Genomic DNA, 19,219 nt, shown 5'->3' with positions numbered 1-19,219 from the left:
GCTACCTTCAGATTTCTTTCATTGTTGTCAGGATCCAATAAGATCTGGATATTGGCTACTGTTAAAGTAGTTTGTAGAAGACCAAAAGTAATTCATTTTTACAGCATCTATATTTAAATTGTACCATTTAAAATTTTCATAATTAAAAGCCAAAGCCTGCAGTATCTATTAAACTGAATCAAGGTATTCAGTTTTTTTTAACCAATTAATGAAAAATCTAAAGCCTAACAAATCACTTTTTTTTTTTTTTAATAATCTAGCTTTTAAATAATCCGTGAGTTATGGGCAGTAATAGCATCTTTTTCTAGATGAAAACACCCTATTCTTTCACATGCCTGTAAAACAATACTGCTCAGGTTCAAAAGTTCAGAATTACCATGACTGTTTCTTGTCTATCCTTCCCCAGCTAGAAATTAATCATGTTGAATGGCTTATTTCAAATGCCTCTGTTAGTGTATGTCTATGGTGGGAATACAAACTGGTATAAATGTTGTGGAGAACAATCTGGCAGTGATGTGACAAAAAGACTTAAAAATATTTATGGCCAGGGTGCCTGGGTGGCTCAGTTGGTTAAGCGTCCAACTTTGGCTCAGGTCATGATCTCATGGTTTGTGGGTTTGAGCCCCACATCGGGCTCTCGGCTGACAGCTCAGAGCCTGGAGTCTGCTTCAGATTCTGTGTCTCCCTCTCTCTCTGCCCCATCTCCATTCATGCTCTGCTTCTCTCTGTCTTTAATGTAAATAAAACATTAGATATATATTCATGGCCATCTACCCTGCAATTCCATTTCTGGTAATTTAGAATGAGAAAATAATTTGGGGGGATGCCTAGGTGGCTCAGTCAGTTAAACATCTGACTCTTGATTTTGGCTCACGTCATGATCTCATGGTTTGTGAGATGGAACCCTGCACTGGGCTCTGAGCTGGGCATGGAGCCTGTTTGGCATTCTCTCTCTCTCTCTCTCTCTCTCTCTCTCTCTCTCTGTCCCTCCCCTGCTCATAAAGGAGCATGCATGCTCTCTCTCTCTCTCTGAGGAAATAAACTTAAAAAAAAAAAAGAAAGGAATTTGGAATTTGGACAGAAATTTACATATAAGAATGGTCACTAAAACACAAATTTAGAACACATATTCAATAGTTTTCTATATTCTTCTTTATAGGTTTTGTAATAAATTATAAGTAACCATAAATAAAGAGATAATTTAGCATGTAATGGTCCTTTATAAAATGGAATATTTCCCAGTCACTAGAATGGTAGTATGTGTGTGTGTGTGTGTGTGTGTGTGTGTATACATACATATACATATACACATATACATATATATGGTACCACATGCATAGATACTTTCCAGGAGGAGAAACGGGGCTTTGTTAATCTTATTTTATTCTGAGGACAAAGACTTTTACTTTTCACTCAGACCTTTCTGTACTCTTTCAATTATGAAATGGCCATGTATTACTTTTATTTTCAAAAATTAATAAAATATATTAACAAAGAGTATGTAACAACATGATTGGGGAAATGATTAAGTGAATAAAAGGAATAAAACATGGTATATATGGTATGCTTAGGAAAAATCTCAGAAATATATCAAATATTAATAAATCTATTTTTCACTAAAAGTAAAATGTGCCTCAAAATATTAGCTAAGCAATATCAACTTGTTTTTCTCAACTGGGTTTTCAAAATTTAAGCTTTTTCTCCTAATGAACCTCAAATAAATTAGAATCTTATTCTTCTTTGCTGAATTAGTCATGGATCTGGGGAGGATCAAGGGTTGATCTGTTTAAATAGATTCAGTGAAGATATTAAAACATGCTGGATGGTAGTTTTTGTTACATTAAATATAATCCCCAAAATGTCACTTTTAAATGTATTACAACTTGACACTGTACTGCAGGCTCCAGAGTTAACCTGCACTGTATGTGTTATCTATTTGCACCCAAGTCATGTAAAGGGCAGTATTACTGTAGACTCTGGAGCCAGACTGCCAGAGTTCATAATTCTGGCTCCATCTTGTGTTAGCTGGGTAACTCTGGGCAAGTGATTGAACCTTTCAGTGCTCCGGTTTTCTCATTTGCAAAATGGTACTTACCTCACTGGGTTGAGAGAATTAAGTGAATGTGTATTAAGCACTTAGAATACTGCCTTGGACACAGTAGGTACTTAATAAGTGTTTGCTATTATTATTATTATTATTATTAACACATGATGCACCTAATTTCAGAAGCACTCTGCTCCCAAGTAATTGGACAACAAAGGATGACAGAAGGCACCGTGTTCTTGACAATACCTTGGACAGTCATACGCAGCTTTCATCTATAGGACAACCAAACCCCTCTCCCTCCCACCACGTCAGCTTTCGCCAGATGATATTTTGTAGAGTACATACAAAATGCTCACCTGAAGTTCATTTCAGTAACGAAAACTCATTGCTTTTAAGCAATTGTTTGTAAACAAATTTTATAAAGAGAAACGACAGTAAAACTTTCTTCTACTTAAGCTGGAAATGTGTGGAGAAGCCAATGAAAGTAGCATTTAGTAGAAAATCTGGCTTTTGGAGTTGGTTAGTTAGATCATGTACTTACAAGGACAAAATTACAATGAACTGCTAAATAACAATTTATTTCTCTGTGTGCTCTTTGGTTCAGGTTGTATTCTTAATCACAACTAACCATCTCACAAAGGAACTTTCAGGGAAGCCATCAGAGAAGATTTCTGGAAATCAGGTAGATTTCCTGAGAGAGTGGGCAGAAGTCAGTAGATAAATATTCCTTGAATCCTGATATTAGGAATGCAATTCAAAGTAATATCTTCCTGATGGTAGGGCAGAAACAAAATCTGCCCCAAACCAGTTAGTTGTGCTTTCTCTATGCCAAGTGAGCACTGACTTAAGCAAAGTTGTACATGTCATTACTTAAATGAAATGAAGAATATATTGGACTTCTGGAGAGAAGGGAAGGGAAGGGCATTTATTTTCCATGTTTGGATTGGACTTGAAAAAATATTATGAAGGAAAAAAAAAAAAAAAGCCTGGGTTGCTGACAGCCTTTAAACTGCAAAGTTGTGATATTCTTTCCTGCTATTTTACCTGTGTAGTGATGCTCTCATGGCACTAGATCATTGGCATTTTCTGTAGCAAAATGCAGTAAGTACAGAGGAAAGGACGAATGCTAAGGGAAGTCAAAATTCTTTCAGCCATCCCACCACAATCCCACCCCCTTTCACAGAAGATAAGAAAATGAATCTTACCTCCACTGAGAATGATGACGGCTATAAATATTGCCAAGTCGCTGTCATCTAATTCCAGTGCATTGAACTTCACAGCAAACTCAAACTTGGGCTCCATAAAGTCACCAAAGGGTTTTCTCAGGCTCTTTAGAAACTCCCTTGTCATGAATCCTTGGCCCTCTGATATGAGAACCCCATCTTTATTCATCAAGGAGGCCAGCATCGTGTAAATGATCTCATGGACACCATATTTTAGGAGAGTTACTTGGTCATTCAAGTCAAGGTTTACAAAACCAGGGATACTTTTGGCATACTCTGTGATCTCCTGCACAGCTTCCACTGAGCGGAACTGACACCCCTGAAAGATGCGAATGGCCACTTCTTTGCTCTGCTCTTGCAAGGGGGTGATGTGTTTGAACTTGATTTTATCTTCTCCCATCATTAAGGAATTCATGTCATAGATAACAAATGGCTGCAAAAAAAGGGAGAAAAGGTAGTTGAGTTGGAGATTTCTAATTTAGGGTGAACAACCTTACCAGTTTCTTTATACACATTTGCTTTGTTAATTAGAATCTTTAAGGTCAAAAATACTTTATGAGAAAATACTCTTAACTCTTGATTATTCCTCCTAATTGTCTTCTAGATCCAAACATATTTTACCAAGCTTGGTCTTCTTTTCTTTCAGCTTATACTGCAACAGTTTACCTATGACTGGCTAAGAGTTCCAATTTTGTTGTTTGGAGAGTCTTTGTTGCTGACTTTTAAAATCATACAAAATGCGTTGTTTATTTTGGCTTTCAATAGAATGTGTTTTTAACCTTCTTTCAATAAAAAACAAATCATTTCGGCAACTCAGGGTTGAATACATCCACTTGAACATAAAGTAATCTTGCAGTTTTAGATTAAATCTACTCAGATCTCAAATGAAACGCAGTGTGCATGTAAAATATACTTATAACTAAAAAGAAATCAGTCTGAAAGCAGATGAGAAATACCAAGCCAAGAAAATGTCTATTTCTTTTCTTAATGCTCTGGAAGCAATCTGTTTTAGAAACAGCCAGATGTTTAAAGCCTGTGGGTAAGCGCTGCATAAAGTGGCAAAATTAAAAAAGGGTTTTGAACTTATTTTTCAAAATATCTGTCCTTAAAGGTCAAATAATCAATAAAACACATGGATCAGTCTATTCAAGTTTGCAATAGGCTGCCTTCAAAAGCAAGTTGTTAGTCATTAAGTGATCTTTCTCTTTCATTTCCTTGTATAGAACTGACCAAAGAGTTATGGTCATTGTGAAATCCTCCGGCTACTCTGATTGAGAAGGGGCAGCATTTTACATACATTGGAAATATTGAACTATAAAAGTTAAGCCTCAATCCCATTCAAATAAGCGTATACTCGAAAACACTGGAAGAAGAGTTGAGGGTATTTGGCTTATAGCTTGGATTCTGTGGTTAACTATGTGACTTTAGGAAAGTACTTTATCTTTCCTAGGCTCAAATTTCCCAACTGAGGGGGATGGATTAAGCTGGATATTTCCATTCTTCTCTTGAAGATATTCTAGTTGCATTTCTCAGAAGCTGTGTGTGTGGTGTATATGTGGATTTAGTGTGAGCGTGCATGTATATGCATGCACACTGAACATGACATTTCTCTTAAGCAGAGATGCTCAGAATTCCCTCCTGATGGGCAAGAGGAAGCAACAGAATGAGTGGCAGAAGGAGCCACCTTTAAGACCCACTGGTTTGGAGATTGTTAATCTCTACACAAGTCTTTGATTTTCACCATTAAGTCTATCCTACGTTGAAGGAAATAACACTAAGGATTCTTAGATGTTGAGTAGATTTCCAAACTTGCATATTATTTCAACACCATTCACTGGAGTTATTCCAGAAATTCTTACTTTTCTAACCAAAAACTTCACTTCAATTGTATTGTTTAGCCAACCCCAAAGGAAGGCAGATGTGTGGACTCAAGAATAGGTTTGCTTGTTGGCTCTAATTCTTCAACTAAATTAGGAGCAAATAATGCTTACTATGTTTTTGGACACTCTGCTTGTATTTTTTTTTTCTTTTTTTCTATTTCAGGATTGATATTAATGAGAGAGGGGGAAAAAAAAGAGCAGATAATCAGTCACATCAGTTAAAATGTGCTGAGTTCCCCCAGAATGTCAGATTCTAATCATGAGAAAGACTTGTTTTTATAGAACCTAGTGGTTTCTGTCCTCTAGGAGTTTTGTAGCATATTATAAACTTATGTTAATGAAATACTGGTTTTCGTTACTGCCATGGGAATCTGATGGTATGTATACTTGAAAAGTCTACCTGTATATATAGAAGTACAAAATAACATGAATGAAAATCATCCCCTCTTCACATTGGAAAGACTGTACCCAGAACTGCCCACTGCAACTTCTGGATGAGCTTCTGCTCAACCATTTGGCTTCTTGGCACAGAATGTATGCATGAAATTCTTCCACCTCCATGTAAGCAATTTATCTGGAACTATGCCCTGATAAATCACCCTGTGACTCTTCCCCTTGACTTCCCCTGTCCCCTCATATAAAGCCCCAGGTTCCTGTTTTTGAAACTCTGTGATAGTTGAACATAGGGCACAAAATCCTGCTAATTTTCTCTCCCAATTTAACAACAATGTGACTTTAACCCCTTGGCAATCGATGTTGGTCAGGATTTCCTGGCAGTAAACACTCAAGGACAGAGAAAGGAATCAGCAGCCCCCACCATCATGCCAAACCATTCTGTTGTTTTTTTTTTTAAATCCCTTCAGCATTTGAAAAGTGATGAACTGGTAGAGAATTCTGGATATTGACATGCAAATGAATACCAGTGGATTTTTTTGTTTTTCCAAGATTATGCTGTTTTCATCGCATTTTTTAAGTCTGCACAGGCACTTTTGGCCTCCATGTAAATCTGTCAAACTGCAAGAGGGATCACCAGACATGGTCTGCCTGGAGACCTGCCTTTCTTTGCTACCAATTCACTGGTTCTTAGCCTGCAAACAGTTGCACGTTTCACCCTGGACCTCCTTACCCTGAAACAGTGAAAAGATAGTGACTCACCTGATTTACAGAGAGCTGACCTTAAAACCAGGTGGAATTTGGCTTGTGTAACTTATCTTGGGTTATTAATTTAATATTGCACTTCTGGTAAAATGTTCTACATAAAAAGGACTTCACTTCCATATCTCTGTATTTTCTACACATCAAAGGGAAGCCATCTAAGTTCTATTAGCTTGTATGGTATCATCTGATGATCTGCTGTTATAAGAGGAACCATATCATCCTCAAATTTGGTCTTAATGATTTTACGCCTCTAGTTTGGAGCTAAGGATGTATTTATCTTCAGACATTGTATCAAATGGCCAGATAAGCACCTCTCCTTAACAGGAAAGAATGTTTAATTACATCTAGGACACTATCAGGGACAGATCCAGGTTTTGTGGGGCCTGAAATGCACTCAATCATTGGATACATTTAATAACAACCGTTAGGTTCAATAATACAAATTATAAGAGCAAAATTGTTCGCGCCCTTCTCAGAACATTGGAAGGGGCTCTGTACAAAAGAGAAGCCCTGAAGGTTAAGCTTCATTAATTTATATAAAGTGAATCTGCCTCTGGCCGTAGTGATGCTTGTAATTCTCAAATATTGGGCAGACCAGAAAAAGGTGAGACTGACATGAAGAAAACTGCACTTCAACACAGTGTTTTTCTAGGGGAAGCAAAAAGTTTCTGTAAGAGGAAATTAGTTTTCTTTAGAGAGATACATCAAATGTAATTGATTTTTATATATTCTGATTTTCAAAAATGGCTCTCCATATCAAAGTCAGGATGGGATTAAAGGTACTGTGTTATATAGATAAATATAATTACAGACCTCTTGCATGCCTCTAATGTGTAACACAAAGATCATGGAGGAAGCTGGCTTAATAATGAAAACAAAGTAGAGTAATAAAAGTTTACTTTTTTGACTGGAGAAGTAGAACAATAGTGTTCCTTAGCAGTCCATAACATCAGCATTTTAATATACAAGTTATGAAAGGGATTATGCATGAATGAATGCTCTAAGTTTACAGCTCTTTTTGAGTACTAAAATAGCAAGCTAAAGGAGATAAATGAGAGTCAACCAAAGCAAAGATTGTTCTGGTGATTGCTCCAATTTTGGAGACTATAATTAGTGTAAGAGACAACTCTACCCTCTCACAAACCATCACTTGGTGAACACGTCAGAGTTAAAACTGGCCTGAAAAAATGTGTGCCTCATCTCATGAATCTCTCCTGATATCCTTAGTTTTCATGATAGCATAGAGCAAAGGCTCAAGGAAGAAAAACTGAATTGTTGGGGCCTATCTTCTTCATTTTGTTTCCTTCTTCCTTTTTTATACTTCTGACTAGCTTTCACCCATTTAGAGATAGCTGGTTCTTCTGGATTAGCTATAGTGGGTGAATGTGAATCAAAACTCATTGGTTGGGTTTCTTCAATGTCTTTGGTTTTGCCTGTTTCTAGTTTCCTCTTGTTGAGAACCATGGGATTTATAGAACCAAAGGGGTCTTCAAAAATCACCTACATCATCATTCTTTGACGAGGTATGAGTAAGTTGAATGAAGCCAAGAGACTTTCCAAAGTCAAATAACTATTTACAACAAACTTTGAAATGGAACTGGATCTCCTGACTCATGATTAGTTCTTTTCCCTTTCTGTTGCTTTCTACATGACTTCCCCACTTTTTCTTTTTTAAATAAAATGACTATTCTGGAGGAATTTGGGGTTTTTAGAAGCTCTTCTATGGTGGGGTCTTGGAGGCAGGGACTTTTGAACTATATTTCCTAGAAGTGCTAGTTTAGTGCTGGATGTGACTGAAGTTAAGTTTGAAAAATCTCGCAAATGTAATTCTGTTTTCCTGCGTGGTTTAGAGATTGAAGACAAATAAAAACTTAATGGGAAGAATTATTCACACTCTAATGAACTAGCACATAACCATAGCTCTTAAAAAGCCATCTATTGCCAGCCAAAGCGTTACTCAGCTGGCAAACAAGGGTGTTGGTCAAATGAATCTAGTCATTAAAAAAAAAAATCCACATGCTCTTAACTATATGCTATTTATTTATTGTCTGAAAGAACACTATTGGTTCAGATCTATCTTTAGCTATTCATGACAGTCCTGGCAGTAAAGGAATTTATTTTATTAACATTAATATATGGACTAATGATCCCAGGAGCCCAATTTCTTCATCAGCCATCAAAACAAATCAGCACTACTATCCTGTTCTTTATTTATACCGGGGCTCCTAAGTCTCTTTTCTCTGACGGTTTGTCTGGTATCTTTCTTCTCAAGGGAGCAAATTCCAACTCCCTCAGGCTTTTCCATAGATGAAGGAGAAAGAGACCACACTTTGTTTAACTGTAAGTGTAGGATTTAAAAGAAGAGATATCTTCCCAACAGCTTGAGTTACTAAATTTGACGGCCATTGTAAATTTTAGAATAGGAAAATTTGAATGGGTACAGAATTGTTTTCACAAAAGGTGACGTTTCCATATTGTTTTTATTTGGTAGTTTCATATTTCACACACTATTTAGAAAAACCATTTTTATGATGGCACAGTTTGCTCTCATAATTATAAAAACAGCGACTCTACATGTACCCATCATAAGCAATGTGATGCTTTGCGACCCAAAGTCCAATATAGAACAAATAAGTTTTATTCCTTGTTTGCAGATAGAGTGCAGCCAGGGCCTCATCATCTCTCAGATATGGGATGAAAAGTTGGCAGGCACACCAAGGGTTTTTGTATTTATTGTTTTATGACAAACCATGGCACTGAAAATGGTTTTTGAAAACCATTCTCTGTTTATTTTCATCAACAAACATGGGATCATGTGACAATGATACACCCAGTGTGTTCGGCACATCAGGGTAATATTCAAACACTGGGAACTTCCAAAGTCCATTCAGTTCTCAAATTGTCGTCATGGAACAGGCACCCTGGTTCTATATTCATGTTTTTCAGAGTTCAGTGGGATCTCTTAAAAGACGCTGCTGGGCTGGCACAAGCCACAAAAAGGGAAAGAGATTGTGAGAAGAGTCAATGCCATTCCCATTTGAGGGTGGCTAAAAGGCTTACTGCTACTGAAATTTCTTCTCCAGTTATCCATATCCAGTGATTCCATATCCCATCTGGCCCTGAGCCTAAATTCCCAAGCATTATTCTTTTAGGCAAGACAATGAAAAGTAGGAGTATCATATCCCAAAGATAGGATGTTAAAGTTAAGAAAATGGGAGGGAAGCAGAGCATTTAATTTATCTGCTCATTTATCTGTTTTGAAAGGTGCAAGTAGCACCAGGAAATAAGATACAGGAGACAGAAGTTTAATTGAGAAGGGAAAAGCCCTGGTTGGCCTAGAGGCATATGCTGGTACAGGTCCTGAGAGGAGAGATTAGCCAGTATCCCAAAATGAGATGGAATAGGCAATGGTTAAATTGAGCAGTAAGACAAATGTAAAGAATGGCCTCTTCAATAAAGTCATTTCCTTTTCCAAAGGTTTTGGGTAACAGGCCGTCCTTTATGCTGAACAGCCTCCCCCAGGCTTGGCCTAACCGACGTTAATGACATCAGTCTCAAGCAGGGTGTATAATGAGACCCAAGCTGTTCTACTGCACCAGCCATGGCCACTTTTCCACATCCCCTACCCTCTCAGGAGTCCATACTTCTGCATGACTTTTTCTATCAATGCAAATCTTAACTTTCATAAGTCCTGGCCAAGAGATAACATAACACCCCTGAGAGAGATGCTATCAAATAAATAACATGACCACGTAAGATAAAGAACAAATATCTAGTCTCATTGGAAATCACATTTTGGATTTTCTTTTCTCTCCCATATTCCTCTCTGAACTATTTCTTTCCACTAATGCTTAATTTGATTTTGCAAGATAAGGAGAAAAGAGAGAGCCAAACAATTCTATTTCAGTTTTGTGTAATCAGGGACTGGATTATTTTAATTTGGCCCAGTTTCTCTTTCCTTTTCCAGACCCTAACAAGAGGCAATTCTGCCTCTATCTAGACCATTAATGATGTCCAGGTTGGTTAGCAAATATTGGGCGAGTGAGAGGCTCTCTGTTCAAAGTCCAGAATTTCAAAGGGGCACAGGCAAGAGTTTTTAATTCAATTAAGCAAATACATTCTGAGTAACTGTTATGGGCAAAGCACAGTGTTAGTTACTATAGGGGAAAAAATGACAAACATTTGGCCTCTGAACTTGAGAAGCCCATAATCAAGCATTTTGCGGCCCTTTCTCTTAAAATCCTTAATACTCGGTTATCCCATAAAGAGTCTACAATTATCTTATTTTTAACTCAAAGATTTAGAGCCAAATCGCCAATTGGCGTGAGGTTTTAAAGTGATTTACAGTGGACTGGGCTCTCTGCCTTTCAGTGACAGGGAAGAGTATACCAGTCACTGGTAGTGTACATTTAAATTCTTGCCTACTTGGGGGAATTTTTTTTTTTTTTTAAATGCCTTCCTCCTATCTTCCAGGTACTATTATTAAATTGATGGGATTTCCAGCATGGATAGCAGGTCTGGAGTGGGAGATAAAGAGAAGGTGAGAAAGCAGTTCCTGGAAAAAAAATGGCCCAAGGCAAAAGTGTGGAGTAAACAGTTTGCTTTAGGGTTCTTTCCCTGTCCAGCTCCCTTCCCAGCTCCCGGCCTCCCAGCCTCCAGGTCCCTATCCCACACTGGCTCTCAGCAAGCTGCTAAAAATGTGCCTTACACGGTTAACTATTTCTAGCCATGTCACCAGTTCTCCTTTTATTTCTCTCCCTTCAAACGAACACAACTGATTTTCCATAGTCACATCAGCTACAAAGAGGTCTTCACTTGCTTTTGTTTTGCTGTGCCCCGATTTTTTTCATTAATGAATACACAGACTCAGCTTTACTACGACCTATAGTCTGTAGTCCAACCTGTATGTTAGACAGTTGTCCTAGCTGCTATTATTTGGGAGGAACAAAAGAGTAAAAGAGAAAAATTTCCTGGCCATGAATATATTGGGATAGCAGGACAACGTAAAAGATTATTGTCATTCTAAAAACTGATAAAAACAAATCATAAGCCAGCATATTTTCCCAAGGTGAAGCTTTCCAAGTGCATTGTCAATTTGGCTCATTTCTAGCCAATGGGGAAGTAGCTTCCAAGAGGGGGTATCATGCTCAGAATGCACTGAGGTAGAAGCAAGGAGGCCTGCATCATAGGCCTGGTTCTGTTGTGTGCTAACTGCGTGATCTCAGGACAAAATGTCCAACCTCTCTGCACTCCAGTCTCCTCATCTTTAAAGAGGGAATAATAATAGGAGCTCTAGGATGGTTATGTGTCTTGAGCATAATGAATGTGTAAGAATTGTTTTTAATTGTGGAGAACTGGACCATACTGTTAAGGTATCAGTGACTCTCCTGCAGTCAGGAAACTCATTGTCCTTCAGTGTCCAAAGACCATTTGGCTCTTTACACAGCAATATCCCGCTGGAGTTTTCTTTTTCTATTAGCTGATAACTACTCTAATGGTTTACAGCTAAAAGGAAAAAAAAACACATCGTGAGATAGTCATCAAAATACATTAAAGGCTAATGAATATTTTCCCTGAAATATAACTGAGTGGGGGACTAAGTTACACATATCTATAAAGTAACTGCATGCCTCTCCTGGAGGTGTTCATTTGAAAATAAATGATGGCACAAAAGGGCTTTCAAGGGCTGGGACGGTGTCTTCTGAATATGTTCTGCGCTTCTTACAACCCTAGGAACCTGCTGCAGATATTACAATCAAAGGCAGACCCCTGCCTGTGAAAACAGGTACGGAGATGTGACCCAGGTCCACATTGCAAGCTGATGGCAGAACTGAAATTCCGGTGTAGCTGTGTTTTGTTTTATACAGTTCCATGTTGCTTTCTCAGCTTCCTATCAAGGAAGAGTTCTGCTTTGGAACATCTGACTTAGTAACAATTATAGCCTATTCTGGGTTTTCCAAACAGTGGTAATCAAAGAGCCTGCAGATGTTTGGAATCTACGGGAGGAGTAGCTCAGGCAGCTCAGAGCCTCACAGAAGATAAAACTCACATACGTAATAAGAGGATACAGCCTCTAGCTGCCCAGGAACAATCAACAGAGCTACAGGGAAAAATACTTAGATGTATTTTTATGCCCCCACATGGAACTTTGTAAGAAGTGACTCTAGCAGTTCTCCTGAAAGGTAAAATAATGGGACTGAATACCTTTTCCAAGCCTAGGGCAGGCCATTCCCAGAGAAAGCAGGGCTGCTGGGATGGATATAGTTGTGGCCAGTTATTCAGTTATTCGGGCTTTTTACTATTCTCAAAGAATTTGTTAGGAGAATTTGAAGGACTTTTTCCCTTTTCAAAATAAGTTTTACTTATCCTATCTGAAAACATTTCTTTTCCTGTGTTTCAGACACAGCCAGCAACATGTAACAGCCAACAGCTGAACATTGACTGTATATGTGTGTGTAACAGGGTGAATTATTTTCCCAAGGACAAAACAACAACAACAACAACAACGAACCCAGCCACCCCAATGTAGACAGCAGAAGAGAACTAACTGATTTGTCTGTTGTCTTTCCTGTCAAGATCGCCCTCGCCTTTGCTTTGGTCAGCGGGAAGGACTTTATGTATGAGTCATACAAATGTTTTGCCAGGGCCCGGAGATCTGCCGACTCTGGATTCAGCTGGTCGATATCACTGGAGATCTCCGCCAACAGCTTCTCTTTCTCCGCCTGTGGCATCCGCCCAAACCTGATGGCTATAGAGGGAGAGAAATGACAAGGATACATCACTGAATGACTGCTGCTCTCCCCTGGTCCTAGTGCCCAGACCGTAGAAAGCCCCTCCTTCTCTCTGCCAATCTCAAGGTCTTGTTTTTCTATCTCCAACTTTGTTCACGTTTTTTATTTCATGGCAATAGCATAGGCTGTTGGTAAGAATTAAATTGTTCAGTTCTTTAATTAAAATAAAATTAATCCATGATCTTGCTAGGAAGGTGAAAGAATCTGAAAGTGTAGCAAAGAAATTAAAGTATATTTACTTACACATGAAATAACTGAGGACCAGCTCCTACTGATCCCTCAAGATCCGATTCAAATGTCACCTTCTTTGTGAGGCTTTTCTTGACTTCTTCAAGCAGAATTTATTATTTATTTGCCTGTACTCCAATAGCCTTTGGTACATACTTCAATGACAACGATTTCGAAACTGTGCTTTTTAGTTTTATAGGTCTATTTATCTCACTCTAGAACACTATCCTGAAGGCCACGGACAGTGTCTTAATCATTTTTGTATCCCCAGCCCTTAATATACAGTCAGGCCCTAAAAGGATCACAAATTCTTTCACAAATTGAAGGAAGGAACTGTGCAGAATTCAAAGTTGTACAGACAGAGGCTCTGTTCTCACAGAGTCTGTATGATTTATTTTGTCCATGTTATAAAGAAATACGGATGGTGCTTTCTTTCATGTTATTAGACCTTTTACATTTAGTAGAGAGGAGCCATAATCATTCCCCTGACTCTCTAGGATTACCACTTAATGATGTTTGTCAAAAAGACCATTTCCTTACTTAACATTTGGCTTCCTGTGGGGTGAGGAAGTGTAAAGAAGAAGAAAACTAAAGAAAGAAAGGCAAAGAGGAACATTTAACAGAGGTTAGTAAGGCCTAGGTTGGGGGAAAAATCATGTTTGTACCTCTTTCAACTCAGATGGTTCTCCCCTCCCCCACCAATACGATCTGCAAAATATTTTGAATAATGCTACCTTTGGGCCCCACTTTGGACTCTCTACATTTTCCCATAATAAGGACATCTGGATATCACAGCCAATATTACCCTGTGTGTAGCTCTACTCTTACACTTCCCATGTGGTGGCACAGTTGTGTGTTTTTGTGACCATTTCCCCTTGAGGGCCCAGACTGTCATATTCATTTATATCTCTAGCACTTAGTTGTGCTCTGTGGGTGGTTGCTGAATGCAAGAATGAATAAATGGATGACTCCCTGCTATATGTTATTATGCTAAAGGTAGCATTCTACCATAAACACATTTCCATCTGAATACTTAGTGAATTTCATTTACAACTGGCTAGAGGAGAGACTGCTGTGTACCCCTGAGTCTCAAATTCATATTCACTTCAGTTGACCCTATATAAGCTCTATCACTAACTAATACAGGTATTGTGTTGGGGGGGGGGTGGAGTGGCTCCTTTGTGGTCTCTGACTTAGAGGGGAAGAGAATCTTACCTCTCAGTTAGGATGCTTTTAAATTAGCCTATATCCATTTGGTAAATCTATCCTCTGCCCATGACCTCTTCAAACAGAAATCTTAAAACAATCACCACTTTTTGGTCAAAAATCTTGTCTATCTACTCACTCTTCCCCATTCTTTTTATAGTTCCACAGGGATGGGCCATGGATGGTTGCTCACATTCTTATCACAGTCCCCCACCCTTCTGCCCCAGATTGTTTAGGTCCCACAGGATATGATCTCATTACTTATTGTATTCTCTTTCTCAGCACTGATCACAGTAATTATCTACAATGTTTTCTTGTCTCCCTTATGTAATCTCCATGAAGGCAGGAATCTTGCTCAGTATCATATCCTCCGCACTCAGTATAATGTCCAGGACATGCTAAGTCTTTGTGTAATATATACTGAAATAAAACAGGAAAAAAACCCACAAACCCCTGAGAACCAGATAGCAGATTCCTTTCAAAATCCTTTTCTGTGAAGCCAGTCCCATCATTTGCTTCCCTGTACTATATTTATTACTTTTTTTATCAGCAGTTCTCAGTTGAGAAGTATCGAACCGAGGGGAGGCAGGGCATATTAGAATCACTCGGTAACTTCTAAAATTATGTATCTTCCATGGAAAATGGTGTTGATACGCCATCCCTCGTCCCAATGAGGAGTGTATAAAAAACCTGGGGTTTCAGACAGTTTAGGAAAAGCTTCTCAAATAATGGGCTGCTGTTGCATTCATATATTAGCTCAGGTAGCAAACTAATACTGTACTTCTATATTGGTTCATGTTGGTTATTCTACTAGAATCTATGGGTACTGAGTTTTCTCATCTTTGCTCCTGGGTGCAATACACATGGTAGGTATACAAAAAAATGCTTGATGAATTAAACTTTAAAGTATCAAGTTTAAAAACAGGAAGTTTGTTGGGAATGCAAGCTGGTGCAGCCACTCTGGAAAACAGTATGGAGGTTCCTCAAAAAACTAAAAATAGAACTACTGTACGACCCAGCAATTGCACTACTAGGCATTTATCCAAGGGATACAGGTGTGCTGTTTCGAAGGGGCGCATGCACCCCCATGTTTATAGCAGCACTATCGACAATAGCCAAAGTATGGAAAGAGCCCAAATGTCCATCGATGGATGAATGGATAAAGAAGATGTGGTACATATATATACACAATGGAGTATTACTCAACAATCAAAAGAATGAAATATTGCCATTTGCAACTACGTGGATGGAACTGGAGGGTATTATGCTAAGTGAAATTAGTCAGAGGAAGACAAAAATCATATGACTTCTCTCATATGAGGACTTTAAGAGACAAAACAGATGAACATAAGGGAAGGGAAACAAAAATAATATAAAAACAGGGAGGGGACAAAACAGAAGAGACTCATAAATATGGAGAACAAACAGGGTTACGGGAGGGGTTGTGGGAGGGGGGATGGGCTAAAAATTATGGCATATTGAAGGGAGAAGAGGTTTAGTGTAAAGCGTGGAGACAACCCAAATTCTCTAACAAAAACAGAGTGGCTGGAATCCCCAACAATCTGTGGCCCTTTATGTAACAGAGTGCACAGTGCCATCTCTTTACACAATGAATAATTACTGACTATCTACTGTGTGCGCAACATTGTTCTAGGCTCTGGTTAAATTTTTACAGGTAATAAAGTATAAATATACACTGAAGTTTACACATCTAGGAAAGTACTTTTTTTCCTAAAAGGTAATCCAAAAAGTTAATTTAAAATAAACAAACAGCCAAAAGGGAGTGGGAGGTAAAGACTTCCAGTTATGGGATGAATAAGTCACAGAGATGAAAGGTACAACATGGGGAATATAGTCAATGGTACTGTAATAGCATTGTATGGTGACAGATGGTAGCTACACTGTGGGGAGCACAGCATAACACATAGAGACGTTGAATCACTATGTTGTATACCTGAAACTAATGTAACATGGTGTGCCTACTATATTTCAATTAAAAAAAATTATAAAAAAGGGGCTCCTGGGTGGCTCAGTCGGTTGAGCATCCGACTGCGGCTCAGGTCATGATCTCGTGCTTCATGAGTTCGAGCCCCACGTCGGGCTCTGTGCTGACAGCTCAGAGCCTGGAGCCTGCTTTGGATTCTGTGTCTCCCTCTCTCTCTCTGCCCCTCCCCTGCTCGTGCTCTCTCTCTCTCAAAAATAAACATTAAAAAATTTAAAAAATAATAATAATAAAATAAAATTTCTGTTAGGAAGAGCCCAGCCAAACATAGCCACCTATTATATTTGCTAATCTTGGTTTTCTGTAACATAATAAAAACAGCCAAAAAAAGCTTCTGAAAATTAATTTAGAATTAGGACATATTAAGGCAAAAAGCCTTCTGCTACGATCTAAATAATATGTGAATTTTTAGAAGTCAAAGTTCTCCCAAAAGGCTAGCTCTTATGAACAAGTTTTCCGTGTCATTAAATGCTCATTAAATGTGCTCATGCTGCACATTAGATTCAATTAACTATTAATGCAACTAATCAGATAGGTGATTTTAGCATTTTTATATACCAGAGGTTCAACAAAACAGATAAAAAACACATTCTATTTGGTGAAACTAAATTTGCATAAAACATGGAAATCTGAAGTTGTAGAGGAAATACCATTTTTTATTTGTATGCATTTTTAAAAATTTTTTTAAATGTTTATTTATTTTTGAGACAGAGAGAGACAGAGCATGAATGGGGGAGGGTCAGAGAGAGAGGGAGACACAGAATCCGAAACAGGCTCCAGGCTCTGAGCGGTCAGCACAGAGCCCGACGCGGGGCTCGAACTCACGGACCGCGAGATCATGACCTGAGCTGAAGTTGGAGGCTTAACTGACTGAGCCACCCAGGCGCCCTTATTTTTTTTTTTTTTTTTTTTTTTTTTAAATTTTTTTTTTCAATGTTTATTTATTTTTGGGACAGAGAGAGACAGAGCATGAACGGGGGAGGGGCAGAGAGAGAGGGAAACACAGAATCGGAAGCAGGCTCCAGGCTCTGAGCCATCAGCCCAGAGCCTGACGCGGGGCTCGAACTCGCGGAGCGCGAGATCGTGACCTGGCTGAAGTCGGACGCTTAACCGACTGCGCCACCCAGGCGCCCCCAGGCGCCCTTATTTGTATGCATTTTTTAAGGGAGAAACTCAATTTTATTTTGTTGCTTTTGAGTCCTATGTAATAATATCTATCTACCGCACGTGAGGTGGTGAGATAAGGCACAAGAAAGTGTTCAGCATAGCACGTGGCACATAGTAATGCTTAATAAACCCAGCTCTTGTTACTTGTGGATGAAGCGGTCTAAGTTAACCATGTTTACTGTGGACTATAGACCAGACTACAGATATCATTTTGTAGTCAGGGACAAAGACCTAGATTCCTTCCCATAGATACAGAACAAATCCTGAAAACCTATTCTGTCTATGTATATCTCTATCTCTCTGTCTTTAACTTGTTTAAGGAATGGTGTACTAATTCTTAAACCTCAGTTTCTACCCATTGGGTAGAGCATCTGAAAACCAAGAAGAGGGGGGAATTCTCCCTTTGGATTGCTGTTTCCGATAAGACTGAAATTAGAGTTTAAGAAATAGAAAACGAAAGTTCTGGGTTGGGCACCAGAAATATAAAGGCTGAGTGTGCCCATATAAAAGTATATTTTCCCACATCTTCCACTATTGCTTCAAAGACAGAGGAAAATGCTCCATGTGTTCCTATGAGTCACTGAGGGAGTACTCTTGGCCTCTCTGAAAGACAATGAAATTAACACTACACTTCAAGTAGTCAGGAAGTCAACTTTCTAGTTTCAGCTCAGTGAAAAACTATCCAAGTGGCTTAACTTCTTTGGTTTTCAACTGGTTTATCTATAAAATGAGGGACTTGGAAAAGAAGACCTCTAAAATTTCCTTCTTTTAGCTCTAAGTTTAGCTATAAAATTCTATAAATCCTGATGACATATAATGTTGCAGAACATACTACACTCTTTCTTTCTCTTAAGCAATTTTTATCTAGTCCCTGAAGCCCTGAAGAAAAAAAAAAAAGACACATTATGTCTGTTTTAAAGATCTAGCACCTGACAAACAGCAACTTCCAAAATACTGGCATTCAGTGTCATATAATTAATCACCTACAGAGAATTCATATTGCTTGGTTTTAAAAAAATCTGTCAGTATCAGCATCAGTATGCAGCCTTCAGGAAGAAGAGGTTTGTAGAGACTCAGTTTCTGGTCAAAGTGTATTAGCTTGCCTTTATATAACACACTTTTACTGAACTGAATGCAGTTCACTGCTACCATGTAACAGATTCAGTACTGTGTATTTAGTGCTGATTTACTGAACACATGCAGTATTTAGATACCCTGCTCTTCGGATCTTGGTATAGTGCTAAGAAACAATATTTCTTAATGACAGTTAATAACACGCTTTTAAAACACCTATCTAATTGTAGGAGCATACAAGACAAATGTTACTTAATTTTAAACATTAAAGCGATTTTCAAAATAATAAATCAGAAAACAGAAGAATGAATTGAGTTGTACTAAAAGTATTTTTGTCTGTCAACATCTAAGGGGTGAATTGGCAATCATACTAGGCTTTTGAGAATTGGTAAGGCTGTGTCTCATGGTCAATTTTAACATTTGTTTTGTAAAAGCCTTATGTA

At 38.4% G+C, this 19,219-nt stretch overlaps 1 protein-coding gene across 3 annotated transcripts in view; it reads right to left on the bottom strand.

Moving 5' to 3' along the window:
* Nucleotides 1-19,219, bottom strand: part of PPARG (peroxisome proliferator activated receptor gamma) — a 139,544-nt gene that overhangs the window by 14,673 nt on the left and 105,652 nt on the right. For all 3 annotated transcript variants that reach the window (XM_030307430.1, XM_030307427.1, XM_030307428.2), the window contains exons 6-7: nucleotides 12,857-13,056; nucleotides 3,253-3,703 (exon numbers count right to left, since the gene is read on the bottom strand). In XM_030307430.1, coding sequence (XP_030163290.1) covers nucleotides 3,253-3,703; nucleotides 12,857-13,056 — 651 coding nt within the window. The remainder of the gene's footprint in view (nucleotides 1-3,252; nucleotides 3,704-12,856; nucleotides 13,057-19,219) is intronic.

This window comes from Lynx canadensis, chromosome A2 (genome assembly GCF_007474595.2).
Source record: "Lynx canadensis isolate LIC74 chromosome A2, mLynCan4.pri.v2, whole genome shotgun sequence".
Classification (NCBI taxonomy): domain Eukaryota; kingdom Metazoa; phylum Chordata; class Mammalia; order Carnivora; family Felidae; genus Lynx; species Lynx canadensis.
The sequence above is the reverse complement of the archived record's forward strand: the minus strand, read 5'-3'. Positions and strand labels throughout refer to the sequence as shown.